This window comes from Neopelma chrysocephalum, unplaced genomic scaffold (assembly GCF_003984885.1).
Source record: "Neopelma chrysocephalum unplaced genomic scaffold, ASM398488v2 Primary Assembly neopelma1_26b, whole genome shotgun sequence".
In the NCBI taxonomy this organism is placed as follows: Eukaryota; Metazoa; Chordata; class Aves; order Passeriformes; family Pipridae; genus Neopelma; species Neopelma chrysocephalum.
The window spans coordinates 3,689,883-3,703,352 of NW_020897696.1; the positions used below are offsets into that span (position 1 = coordinate 3,689,883).

Consider the following 13,470-nt stretch of genomic DNA (forward strand, 5'->3'; position numbering starts at 1 on the left):
TCACCCCTCAACCTTTATACTGCCTCCAAAAACAAAAGTGCTGTCTCTTCAATTGTGCTGAGGGCATGAAGCAACACTGAGAAGTGGATCAGGGCACTGATATGGCTTTTAGGAACTGCAGAGGAAAAAGGGTTCCCTGAGTCACCTCACAGTGTAGCCACAAAAGCAGCTTCTGTGGTACCTCTCGAACACCAAAGTAAAACAATATATGGGTACATGGGAAAGAAAAAAAATTATGCTTCTCGTCCTGATACCGTAAGAACCAAGGCTATGGGAACAACTGGTAGAGAGCAGTCACAAAACCACAAAAATCCTTCACACAAAGAAAAGTTTCAACTGCTGTCTCTGGACCTGCAGTCAAAAGAGAGGACATCCTCCAGGTGGACACACTGGTATTTCACATTGCTAGCTTTCAAAAACCTCCATGGCATTTGCTTGGTTTGTTAGTAAAGCCCTGGACCTCCCACATAATGGAAAATTTGAGGAAATACATAATTACATCTAGGTTTTAGAATTACTTGCTGTGTCATAAAAATTCTTCTGCTGACTAAAGTGTGTGTTAGCGTAGACAACTGAAAGTAAGGATGAAATATTTTTGCTCTTTGTACATATATTTACATATACACATATATTCCACCCACTCTAAACAAATTCCAACTGGGACAGTTGGAACAGAGGAGAAACAAAGCAGAAAACGAAGCAGAAAGCTCCTAACATCCAGAAAGAACAGCTCAAACCAGTTATTTTGCCAAAAGTCACCACCACCTAGACCAAATCTACTATTGGGATAAGTTAACAGAGGTGAACAAGAGAGCTTTCAAATAGTCTAAGACTGAAAACAACATAGAAATACTTTCCGTATTTTCAAGGAACATAAGTGAAAGAGAGGAAGACTGCAGCATTTGCTAACGAATATCATGGGCTTCTCTGTACATCTGACTATTAGCAAGGTGGTTGCTAAATGTATGCCATGGATTTACCCTTTGGTACTCCAGCAGACAACAGATAGAGATAGTACATAAGATAAATATCACTAACTAATCTAAGCACAAAGGGCTATTGACATTTTTTTTATTTATTCATTTTATTTACTTAGAAAAGTACAAGCAGAAAGGAATTAAACTATTGCTGATTTGTTCAGATTCAATGGGAGGCTATCAGTGAAATTAGATTGTAGTGGGTGGGTGGAGGGATGGAAACAGGGTATGCAAGAAAACCTGCATCACTGGTATTAGCTCAAAGGGCAGCAGCTTGTTGGAAACTGCACCCCTTCTCAGTAGTTGTTTTTACTGAGTAATATGCTCTCAGGAACATGGTGTGACTCATGGGGTGGTCCTGTGCAGGGCCAGGAGTTGGACTTCGATGATTCATGTAGGTCCCTTCCAGCTCAGGATATTCTGTGATTCTGTGAATATCATCTCAGTGTAGCCTTACTCATGGGCCTGGGTTCTGACACACTAAATGTTTCACAAATCCAGAACCAAAATTTGAAGTCCCCCACTCTCATCTCGAAACTGATGATAATACTTTAAAGTACAAAACTGCTTTGATGGCTTGTGGTCATAATTTTTGTGGTCACTCATACTTTTTGATCATTCAAAAGGAGATCAATAGTAGATGTGTACAGTACAAAAGTCAGGAAGATTTTCTGATTATCTAGAAAAAGATTTCTGCATCAGTCTCAACAGGTTTTTTTCCTCAAATCTACTCTCGTTTTCTGTGTCTTTCCCCCCTTTTCACCCCACCCTCCACAACTTGCTTAAACTTAACTTTTAACCAGAATTTTTCATATTGCCCCAATGCCCAAAGTATAGCACTTTTCCTCTTACTTTGTCTTATATCAGTGGTTTGTTTTTTCTTGTATTTAGTCTCATGTGTCTCCACATTCTGAACCCCTATTTTCTTCTTTCCTTACTGTGTTTTCAACCAATTTTCTTTAGTTGAGAATGGGAACTTAAGGCCTGTTTACTCTCTAGATGTTTGCTTGTTGACTTTCTTTACCCAAGTGTTGATCAATAAAACTGGCTTAGAACGAAGATTTTGCAACCAAAGTTTGTGGGTTTGTCAGATTAAACTCTTCTTGCTTTTGAAAGTTTTGCCATTTTGAAAGTTTCCACTGCTTCAGCCCTGCAAGGTGCTGATCACTCTCAGCTGGATCCCAGAAAGTATGGAGACCTCTGACCTGAAACTATTTAGGCATTTAGGTTATATTTGATGGAGCACAGGAACTATCCCATTGATTTAAATAGGACTACTTGCAAGTTTAAAGCTCAGCATGTGCTTCAGTACTTTGCCTGACTGGGGCCAGAGGGCTCAGGTTCCCAGAGCTTCACTACCAGCACTACCTACAAATGACACAAGATAGAACATCCTGATGAGAAGATGATCAACTGATTTTTAATCCAATTTTGCAGCTTTGCAGCATCTCTGCAATGAAGAAGGTGTTTTTGCTTGCTTTCCATGCATATCCAACACTAAAAAGAGAGTTTCATGATGTTCTGTAGAGCATAAAAAACCTGAGATGATATACAGCACTGTAAGGTTTTATTGACTTTCATTTAAGATGATCTACGTAAGTCACTCTTAGAATTTCAACCTTCACAAAGTCATACTAATAAAATGTTTATGCTACACCATCATCTATCTACTCTCTGTTGTACCTCCACATGCATACACACACATTATATATCTTCAATTACGGTAAAACTAATTAGACAATAAATCACGTTCAGGCTATACCTCGTTTGTTCAGATATCCAAGTTAAATTTACATACTAATGGTTGTGTATTTGCCTTTAATAGATGCACTATTAGAAAGTAAACATAATAAATGAATAACCATTTTAGCATTGAGTTACCTAATCTTGATGAAAAATATCTGAAAATGTAGCAACCAGTGAATCTATTTACTTTTTATTGGGAAATAAAACTAATCACAGTATAAGGAGATAAATATAAATTATATGGAGTAGCATACTAACGATGGATCAGACAGACCCACCCTGTGCAGTGAATGTAATAAGATCAAACTGGTTGAAATGGATGGCATAGACATCAGATGCTCTCCTTCTCAAGCATGGAATAAAGGATATACACTAAGATGGTTTAATTTGCAAAAGTTTCCTCTTGGATCTGACAGTCCATTTTATTTTCAGCATCTTCTAAAACTTCAGGACAAGCTCTATGTCTCCCAGCAACAATCAGGCATGTGCACAGGAAAGATGCACAGGGATGATGACTGTTTCAGAGAACTGAAAAGTGCACAGTAAGGTAGAAAAGTTGGACTGTCTAACGGTGTGAATAAGAGGGCTCACATATACAGCAAATTGGGCAAACTGGGCTACTGGATAAATCCTTTGTCATTAGAATAGGAGTTTAATTCCTACGGCACACTGAGCAAGGAGCAAGGCCCTTGCCCAGCCTTTGCTATTATGCACAGGAGAAAGAGGAGCCTGCTTTGACTTCCTTTCTGGTATAATGAATCGCTTCTTTCCACACAACTACATCTTTCTGATGTCTGATTTTTCTCATCTCTGCTAACCTCGACTGTTCACTTTTCAAAGCAGAGATACTCTCCTAGATTAGGGCCACATACACCATTCTGGCTGCAGCTGTGCAGGAGGTGAGCAGTGTCAATTCAAGTTGTTTGTAAATTTTCCTCACTCCACTGCCAAAAATTACTAGCCTCTCAGGTCTCCCAGGAAAGCTGCTCCAGAAGCTTCAGTAACTGACATCATTAGAATGATCCTGGTTAGAAAGTCTATTATTCTAAGTATGAAGGAACTGAGTTTGGAGAGACAAAATGTGCCAGCAGATATAAGGAAGGAGCATCCCCTGAAGATGATGAAGGGGGGAGACGGGGTAAAAAGCAGGTGGTGCTAGGCTCACTGCAGATATTACACAAATGAGGAAAAGAAGAAGACAGCAACACTCATAATCTTACAGGGGGAGTCTGTAGTTTTGCTAGGAATCTGATCCAGACTTCCTCTGTACCACTGCTTCCCTCATAACAGCCATAAATGTGACTCTGCTTGACCTCAGTCCAGACCACAAGGCTCATCTGCAATAGAAATAAGTAACTATTTAAAACAACAGCAGCCACAGACACCAGCATCAAATGGAAGTGACTTTGTGAGGAGAGAACACAATTGACATGACATGCTGCTTGCTTACTATGGCAGCAAAATGATGGAGTTTCCAGGAACCATCCTGCCACCAGAGACCGTTCATCTTAATCAACACCTCTGGGCAATCCACACTCCATCTGAACTGTGGGTGCCTCCCTTCTCTAAATGGCATTTCATTTCTGTACCTTTTCTTGGGAGTTGTCAGCCCACAGACACATCTATTTTTTGTAAGAATGCTGGCTCAGGATGAACCGGAAAGTGATTACATGGAACAATGCTCAGAGCCCTGACAAACACAGATGTAGCACAGTGTACTAGATTGGAACTAAGCCATTTGTTTTATTACATTATGCCTTGCAGGTTCTTAGTCCTTCCTGCCCTGTCCATTCTCAGCCTTTCATTTCACAGCCTGAGCAGAAGCCCTACACAAGTGATTGAAGGCAAGTTACCAGCCTCCGATCCCCCACACTGCTGTGACTTGTGTCAAATTATAGCTAGAGCAATTTGCTAATCCAAATCCATGCAATAATCTGATCTGTGGGGAGAAGCCCTCTAACACTGCTGTGCTGAGTGGCCACATTGGTACAAGCACTGTCAGCTTTTCCCAGCAGCTTTTTGACCTACTGAAGCCTGCACACATATACTGAGCAACTGATGACACAGGGAAAAGCCTGACACATTCAGGCTGTTAAAGGACATAAAATATGTACTTTTAGTCCCAAGAAAATACTCCAATTAAATTCAGTTTTTGAGCAAGAGTATATTTAGCCCAGCTAAAGGTTACTGCTTTACTTCATGTATTTGAAGAATGTTTTAGTGAACAGAAAGAAAAGTATTTATGTTGGTGCATCATATTCATATTATAAGAAAGGATGGAGACAGTACCCAAAGGTTGAGAGGTCTATCTTAGTTAAGCACATAAAGGATGGACATTTATCCAGACCTTCTGAGGCTACAGGATTAAATTTGTGTCATGAAAGGCTCTTGAAGCACCTGGTCTGTCTTTGTTCAGTTTAGTGAGGCTGAAAAATACTGCATGGCTTTGCATGCAGAAAATCTGACACTTTTAAAATATCCATTGAGATTTCTTACAACATCAACACTGGTAGACAGGCTAAAAGTTTTCTTTCAAATAGGATATGAATAAACTATGTGATTAATTAATTATGACTCTTTAGAAAGTAGACAGGTGCAGAAGATCTGCTAACTTGGTTTTACAGCATACCTGAAAAATAACATAGAGCAGAAGAAAAAACTTGAGATCTTATAGTAGCACCACGGAGTATTTAACTGTATTTTCATTCGAAGGGTCATTAACCCTTTAAAAACAATGCCAGTATGTAGCAGAGGTATGTACAGTATTGAGCTTGAAAAAGCTCAGAGTAAGATACCAGATGAAAGCCGGACACAGACTTCCTTTTAAACAAAAACCCAAGCTTGCCTCTAGTTTCTTATATTCAGATATAGCATTGAAAAATGTATGCTAAGAATTGGGGAGAATTACTCTACCAAAACTGAAAATGAAACATCCAAGTCAGGTGTGTGCATGTATTAAAAGGGAAAGGGGGGGGGAAAGAATAAAAATAAAAGAAAAAATAAATTTTTTTAAAAATAAAAAGTCCATAAGAAGTTGTTGATACCAGAGCAAAAATCTGTTTCTAAAACATTGGTCATATCCTTTTCTTTAGAAGAGAGAAGGAAAATATTGAAAATAATCCATTTTTCCACCTCTGCTGCTCCACTCACATACCCCTCATTCTCCCAGTCTGTATACTTTTCACCGTCCTATTTCTTGAGATACAACAGCTGCCAACACACTAATGTGATAAAGCAGTAGGTAATGGCCTGGTAATATTACTCTAGTCTTTCCCTTTGGTTCAAGTTAGAGCACACTGGCAGCTGAAAATTTCTCCTCCTTGAAGTCCCCCACCTATTGCACCATACCTCCTGGTTCATGTTATTACTTCAAAATGTGTTTCAGCCAGCAAGCCTCAACTTCATGAGTCCCTACAACATCAGTTCTGGGTTGTAGAACTTTTCTCCTTTTTCCAAGCTGAGCCAATGGCAGCTGAAACCAACACTTCAGCAACAAGAAATGCCCAAAGACCCACCAAGACCTTGTCACCACTCTTCTATCGGTGACATAGATACCCAGAAAAACTATACAAACCCACCTGCTCCTGGTGACTCCTGCTCAGCTAACGCTACCAAACAGCATCAATTAAAAAAAAAAAATTGCCTTTTAGCTTCCTAGAAACCATGTCCTTTTCTCTGAGCCTATCCACAGTAAGCTGTGCCTCTGGCATCTTCAGATTGACTCACTACACCTGACTTATCTGAAGCTGAACATGAAGATTATATGCAACTAAGAGAAATCAGACACACAACCCTCTCTCAGAGATCAGATTGCAATCCATAAATCAAGCCACAACCTTAGGAGCAAGGCCAGTGAGAAAGACAAGAGCTGAAAAGGAGATTTGAACATTCCTTATTGAAAAGAACAAACATTCTGTAAGAGGTCAAGGAAACCTACAAGCAGATCTACGTTTAGGAACAGTGGCAAAAAACTGTCTTCTTTCTGTAAATGATAATAAACTACAAGCTGAATACCCTAATGCCAGCTATCACCAAAGAAAATAAAAAAAACCCCAACCAAAACCAACTAACCAAAAAAAATTCCCAAACTCTTACCCAAACCAAAAAACTGCAACCAAAAAAACCGAAACCCACCCACCAAACCTATCTCAAACACTATTTTGACTATATCAGAGAAGATGTGTGGGAATTGCCATGAATTAAAAAAAAGGATGCTGCTACTGATTCAATGTGGAGACTAGTCAAACATCGCCTAAGTGCTACACTGCTGATTTCCCCTTTTATATTTTCAATTCTTAAAAGAACATAATCAAGCTGTTTACAAAGAAAGCAAGTAAAATGGTAAAAGGTAGCAGCAAAAAGTATTTTGCTGCTTTAGCACTTCAGACTTCACCAAGCATCTACAAAGCTACATCAGCTCAACTCTCCCAAAGACCAGCTGATGACACCTGACTTGAACCTTCCCAGGCTCATGCTGAAGAGTATTATTCAAGTAGCAATTCCACTCAATCCAGTAATGCCTGATTGCTTTGTAAGTACAGAAAAGTAAGACGAGGTTGTTAACTACAAAATCACCTCAGTAGAGGAGTTATAAAACAAACACAAGCTCAGCCTGCACTCTCCCCACCAGTCACCTGGAGAAAAGAGCTGACATCTTGAAAATGGTGAGACACATTCCAAAGCATTTTGCCAAAGTTTAACATTGCAAACTCACATTGACTTCAATGAACGTAGAGTGAAAACAATGGGAAAAAACTGGGAATGTGCTATGATCTTTGAATGCTCTTCATTAGACACATATTTATAATGAAACAGAATTCTTGAGATGCAATTCAAGAACACAACCAAATCAGACATAGGTCTTAATCAATCCCTATTCTGTATATATTTAGAAGTTAAATATGTGCTTAAGCATTACTCATACCAGGGATGTTCACTGGGTATCAGCAGGAACTTACAACATTATCTGGTTGAAAAAAATGTTATCATCAAAGGCTGGATTTTATTGCAGTATATCAGAGAATCGTGATAGCTGTAAAGCTGTTGCTTTAAAACCTAATCAGTTAATGGCACAGAATTTCAATTATGTGATATTCTCGAGGGATACACATACTTCTAACTGACAGTAAATTATTATCATATATTTGTTATTTTACCTGGAACTTTATTTTTTGCCAAATGTGAGGCCCAATAAATTGTTTCAAGAAGCGTTCATCTTCACTCCAGAACAGTCGGATGTCAGGGATATCATACAGGATCATGGCCAGTCTCTCCAAACCCAAGCCAAATGCCCAGCCAATTTTATCCTGAGCACCAGCTGCAATACACAAATAAATAAGATAAAAATTCAAGAGCTTAAGTTCACAACATGGAAAATTACTGATAAAATGTTCACCTAAGAGGAAAAAAAAAGGGGAAGTGACAAGACAGAAAATCCTACAACTGTCAAATGAAAGACCTAAAGGCTACAGGACAGATCCTACTTCCATCAAAAACTGCAGTAAGATTGAGCACATCACTATGTCCAGGAATCAAATATTGTAATAAAGCAAAGCCACAGCCATGGCGGTTTGTATCCAAAGTTTCAGACAGGCTTGAGAAATGTAACATAATGCTATACACCACTTCCGTTTACTATCCTTAGAGCTGAGCATTTCCACACTTGACTGAGTTGTGTTTAAAAAGAGACACGTGAATTCCCTGTTCAGAATATTTTCCTTGGTCTGACAGACCAAGTCAAACCTATGCAGCACTAACATCATTACCAGCATTTCAAAGGATCATAATTGCCTCTTTTGAGGCTTCTGGAAGAAACAGAGCAATGGGATGTGAGGCACCGTCGCATTAGCATTACACTTCCAACCAGGGAACTTCTGAGCTGCTGCTCCTGGGAAAAGCCACTGCTCTCACATACACAATTCTCTTTTATGCAGCACCAAATATGAAAAGATGAGAATATTTAATAAAGAAGAACTGTACAGTATTAATGATGCAACATTTCTTTCAAGAAAGTAAATATTCATACCTTCCTTCATTTACAGTGCAGGAGCACTGAGTCATTACACAGGGATTTTTTCAACACCAGGAACTAACTCTATGTTTAGCCATTGTCCTACTGATTTTGAAATAAGCTGGGAGCCCAGAAGCCCTGGCAAAGGCTCAGAGCTTTTAAAAACTTAAACAAATGCCTAAATAAACATACTTATGCTGAAAGGATGTGTGCATGTGTGACAGAACTGACTCCTCACCATCAGCACTGGCAGTGTGCTGCCGAGTCATCTTGCAGCTGTGCATCTAGACCAGGGCTACACCAGTCCCTCCCTGCCCAGTATTAATTTAAGCTAATTTTTTTGAAACCTTGAGCTTGGCAGCTTCCCCACCATCATGGAGGATGCTGGAAGCAGAAGTCTCCTTTCTGACCCCTGTCTCTGCTATCAGAAAGGAGACGGCTCCTGTTATTTGGGCACGGCTGACATCCTTATGTATGCTGTCATGTTCAATGCTGAGACTAAACAAGCCCAAGTCCTGTTTAAACAGAGGCAGGCATAACAAGCTTGGGAAAAGAGACACACTCATCACTTCAATTCTATTAATTCACTTGAACCTGCCTATTTTTCTGGAAAAATAGGTCCTCAGCAGAACCTCTCTGAGTCTCACCTGCAGCCTCAGCAGTATTGCAATGCCACAGGAATTTAGTTAACTTTGTAAGAGTACTTCACAGAGGAGTCTAGGTATTTTGCCTTGTCCCTTCTTGTGTGCTCATAAAGCAAGATTTTGCACTTTCTGACCTTTGAAAGCAGACACTTTGTCAACTGAATTGTGGAAGTCCTAAGAAACAGAGGACCAGGTGTGAACCCAAAAGGTACCTCATGGCAGAGCTGCTCAAAACAATATGCTTATATCAACCAATAGACTTTGAGCTATTACATGAAGAACTGCAAAGCTTGCTACTGCTGATTGAGTTATTTTTAGAGAATAAACAGTGACACCAGAGAATGTATTGAAATTTGTGTTTGGGCAGGATTTTGAGTTTTGACTTTAAGCATAAACCATAAACTGTTTCTTTTCCATGCTGAAAGTACTATTTCTCTCCATACACCTGTATATTACAGTAATTACATTTTTATGGCTATGAAAAAGGGAAGATAATTCATTGCAATCTTGTTGTTTCCCAAATTTCCAGCTTGCCTTTCCTAGATCATCGGCTCCTGCCTCAGTGACAAAACTATTCATTTCAGAAGTGCCAGACTTTCACATAATATGGGTATTTCTGTAGGCTGATTAACACAATCCATCCCCTTCTCCAGAGGTAAAGTAGAGCACCTGTAGCAATATCCACGAGGGTTCTGAATGGTCACTGCTTAATTTCAACAGAGGCATTAAACCTGAAACCTAAAGATGCCAGATTAAGCATCAGTGTTAATTAATTCACTGATGCTCATTTAAGTATACATGATGGGGGCGATGCTCCTCCTTCCCCACATTACTGGTAATTACTGGTAATCATACCATATTATTACTGGTAGATCAGACAGGGAAAAAAAAGAATGTGACAGAATATAAGCAGAACAATATTCTGATTAGCAGAGCTTTACACTTAAGACTTGTGCTTTTTTAATACTTTGATATAAGAATGGTTTTCATTGTAATGCTTTTTTCCCCTCACAATATATACCTAATTGATTTGTTATGTACTTTAATTCTGTAATGAATGTTTTGATTTTATATTGGCAATTTCTTTTTTTTTTTTTAAGAAGGACTGGCATACATCACAAGTCTTTGCAGTTTGTATCAGACAAAAAAATTCTATCTGCAAGCAGCTCTGAGCATTGTCATCTGAGCTATGAATAAACACCTAGTCACCAAACTTGTCTTTTGGATGATCCTTGTACAATTATCAGCCCTCAGACCACAAACTTCTCAAGTGTCCACAGTGAAAGCTGTGTCAGTGAAGATTCTCACTACCCAGAAAGAGGGAGGGAAAAAAAAGAAAAAGGAAAATTCAGATTATTAAAATTCCTCCTCAAATCAGCATTAGCACATCTCCACTGCACTGTGAATCTTCAGTTATTTTGCCTCTGACCTCTTCTCCAACATGCTATTTGTAAAGCTCCAAGTTAATGTAACATTGACTTAAAGCATCTGAAGAATGCTTGGGGGGCTCAACAAGACTAAAGCATGCTTCTAAACATATTCCTGACTGGAAATGACCAGGTGGCTTAGAAATTAAACATGCAGGTAATCATCCTGCTGAGTGAGAGAGCAACCCAAAGCTTTTCCCAGCACAAATATATGTTTAAATGCACTGAATTTTGGCAAGTATTATGCAAAGAAGTCAAGTGAATGTGAGTCAACATGATAGAAGGAATGAACACAGAATAGCTTTAAATGTGGCAAAACTAGGTTGATGTTCTGATGAGACCTGGCCAAAGCAGCAGATTCCAGGAACCTGGTGGGGCAATCATAGAACGACTGCTTGAAATAACACAGTCCAACAGATAAAGTCCTCCTTACATACGAGCTTTCCCCAACTGGCCCTCAAAGGTTTGTACATTTTCAGGCTCCTGCTGCCACACGTGAAAAATCTGACTACCCACCTGAAGAAAATGGCTGGAAGCTTTTCTTGTTAGGTAGCCAAAGATGGAACAAGAAAGAATAAATTGTCTGAGTGGTTTCCCACAGTAGGGGCTAAGACAGACCAAATCTGACCTCAGAAGCGTTGCATCATCACAGCCATGTCTCACAGAGGAGTTCAAGAGTCCTTACCTTCCTTGGTAAGTCATATCTATTTGTCCTGGTCTTAAGCTTCGAGCCTAGGTGAACCAGTTTACATGTAAATGTAGACCAATTCAGCTGTTCTCCAAAAAGAAATGTTAAATGCAAGTTAAATTTGATCATTTAGGATGGGAATCTTTCTAATTATTATTCACTGAGGCATATATAATGACCTGCCAGAATTTATGGATTATATTACCCAGAATCCTCAGAAACACCCACAGACAGAAACACCTTCTCAAGGAGTGTGAGGCAAGACATTCTGCCCTGTACGACAATTTTAAGACATATTTTGCAACGTAGTATTAGGAACAGGTTGACAAAGCCCTCTTGGTTTACATTCCAGTCACACTTATTTTAATATCTATACTGACTTTTATTTAAGAGTCTTCGCTACTTCTCTAAAACTGCCAATACAGAAATCTTTCTTTCAATAGAGCCTAAATTGGGTCTTCAAATTGTTATACTCAGCAGTTACTGCAAAATGAAAGAAATTAAATTTTGATCTTGGATTGAGGCAAAGTCAGGAGCACACAACAGTCTGCATACAAGGTGTTCTTCGTAAAATGCACAAAAATTATTATACCCAAAGTGTAAGTAGCTGAAATCTGGGATGAGTTCCAGAAGCAAAGACCTGAATTTGATCTCCTTCTTTCAGTCCAAACTATGACTGTTAATGGAGAAAATCCTGGAACTAAAATGGTGGGAAGAGGGGTGAACAGATTCTCAAGGACACATAGACTACACATTGTGTTTTACAAAACAAATCAGAGCTTTAAACTGCATAGAAAGTAAATTATAGATATAATGGACATGTGACTTGACACAAAACATCAGAAATTCTGGCAACAAATACCTATGCCCACATTCGAGCTCTATGTGATTAATGGACAGCTTATGAACAAGGCTTTGAAAAACAGCTTCTGCAAAATAAATATTTACTTATTGCTAGAAACTAGGAATGTGCATTCTACATGAGTGCCACAGCAATGAGGCAAACCATGTTTACTCATTTTAAAAATAAGCCATTTTAAATTATTTTCTACTTCATAACTCCTGTATTGTTGGGAGTCAAAGGTTTTACATGAAAAAAAGTAATACTAAGGCATCAGTCTAATAGAGAGGAGCTTCTGAAAGTGCAAAGTCAGATGGCTGGGGTGTTAAGCAACTGAGGCCAAAAAGCTTATCAGAGTTTCCTCTGATCTCCTCTCCTCATTGAAAGCAAAATTCAAAACTGTCATATTGTTCTCTTATAACTCTGTTAAATTGATGCATTCAAGCTCCTGTGTGCAATTCAGTTTAAATTACATCCTAAAATGAGGACTTGGCTTTCAGACTATGCATACTAAGAAAGCCACTCCTCAAGAACTCAAGTAAAGAAGTAAACATTCAATTATGCCTATTCTGTGGAAAGAGAACTTATCTTTCTAAATCTCCTATGTGGAATAATTTTCTAACAATAATAGTCACTTTGAGACTACAGCTGTGTCTCCTGGGTCAGACTGATCTGTTCTGTTCTCTCCATTTGAAAACTAAGCGAAAGAATTTTAAAGACTTTGAATAAGTTTTTAATAACTATGTTTATTTTTGTTCTATAACCAAAAGAGCTGCCTACATACTAAAGGAACAGCCTGTTTAAAAAATTTCTACCCAGGGAAGCCATCCACTGGATTCTACCTTCTTCCACTATATAATTAACATTCATTCTACCATTTTACCAGTATTTCACCAGGCCAAACAGCTGGGAGGAAAACATTTCTGTTAGGGAGAAATGGATGACCAGAGCAGAAGAGGACAGGAAAACTAGATCAGCAAGAAGAGGAAAGAGTGAACCAAAACAACAGCAAGGAAGAACTTCCCCTATTTTTTCCCACCTTAAACTGATACTTTCAGTTTCCAATTCTTTTTATCTTTCTGCTTCTGAAGCTATGAATTTCTCAGTCCTCCTTCTTCACTCCTTTCCATCTTTCTA

The 13,470-nt window shown here is 38.8% G+C and overlaps 1 protein-coding gene across 5 annotated transcripts in view; it reads right to left on the bottom strand.

The window, feature by feature from the left end:
• FARS2 (phenylalanyl-tRNA synthetase 2, mitochondrial) overlaps positions 1-13,470 on the bottom strand; it is a 240,071-nt gene that overhangs the window by 89,303 nt on the left and 137,298 nt on the right. For all 5 annotated transcript variants that reach the window (XM_027676252.1, XM_027676251.1, XM_027676254.1 and 2 more), the window contains one exon: positions 7,880-8,040. In XM_027676252.1, coding sequence (XP_027532053.1) covers positions 7,880-8,040 — 161 coding nt within the window. The remainder of the gene's footprint in view (positions 1-7,879; positions 8,041-13,470) is intronic.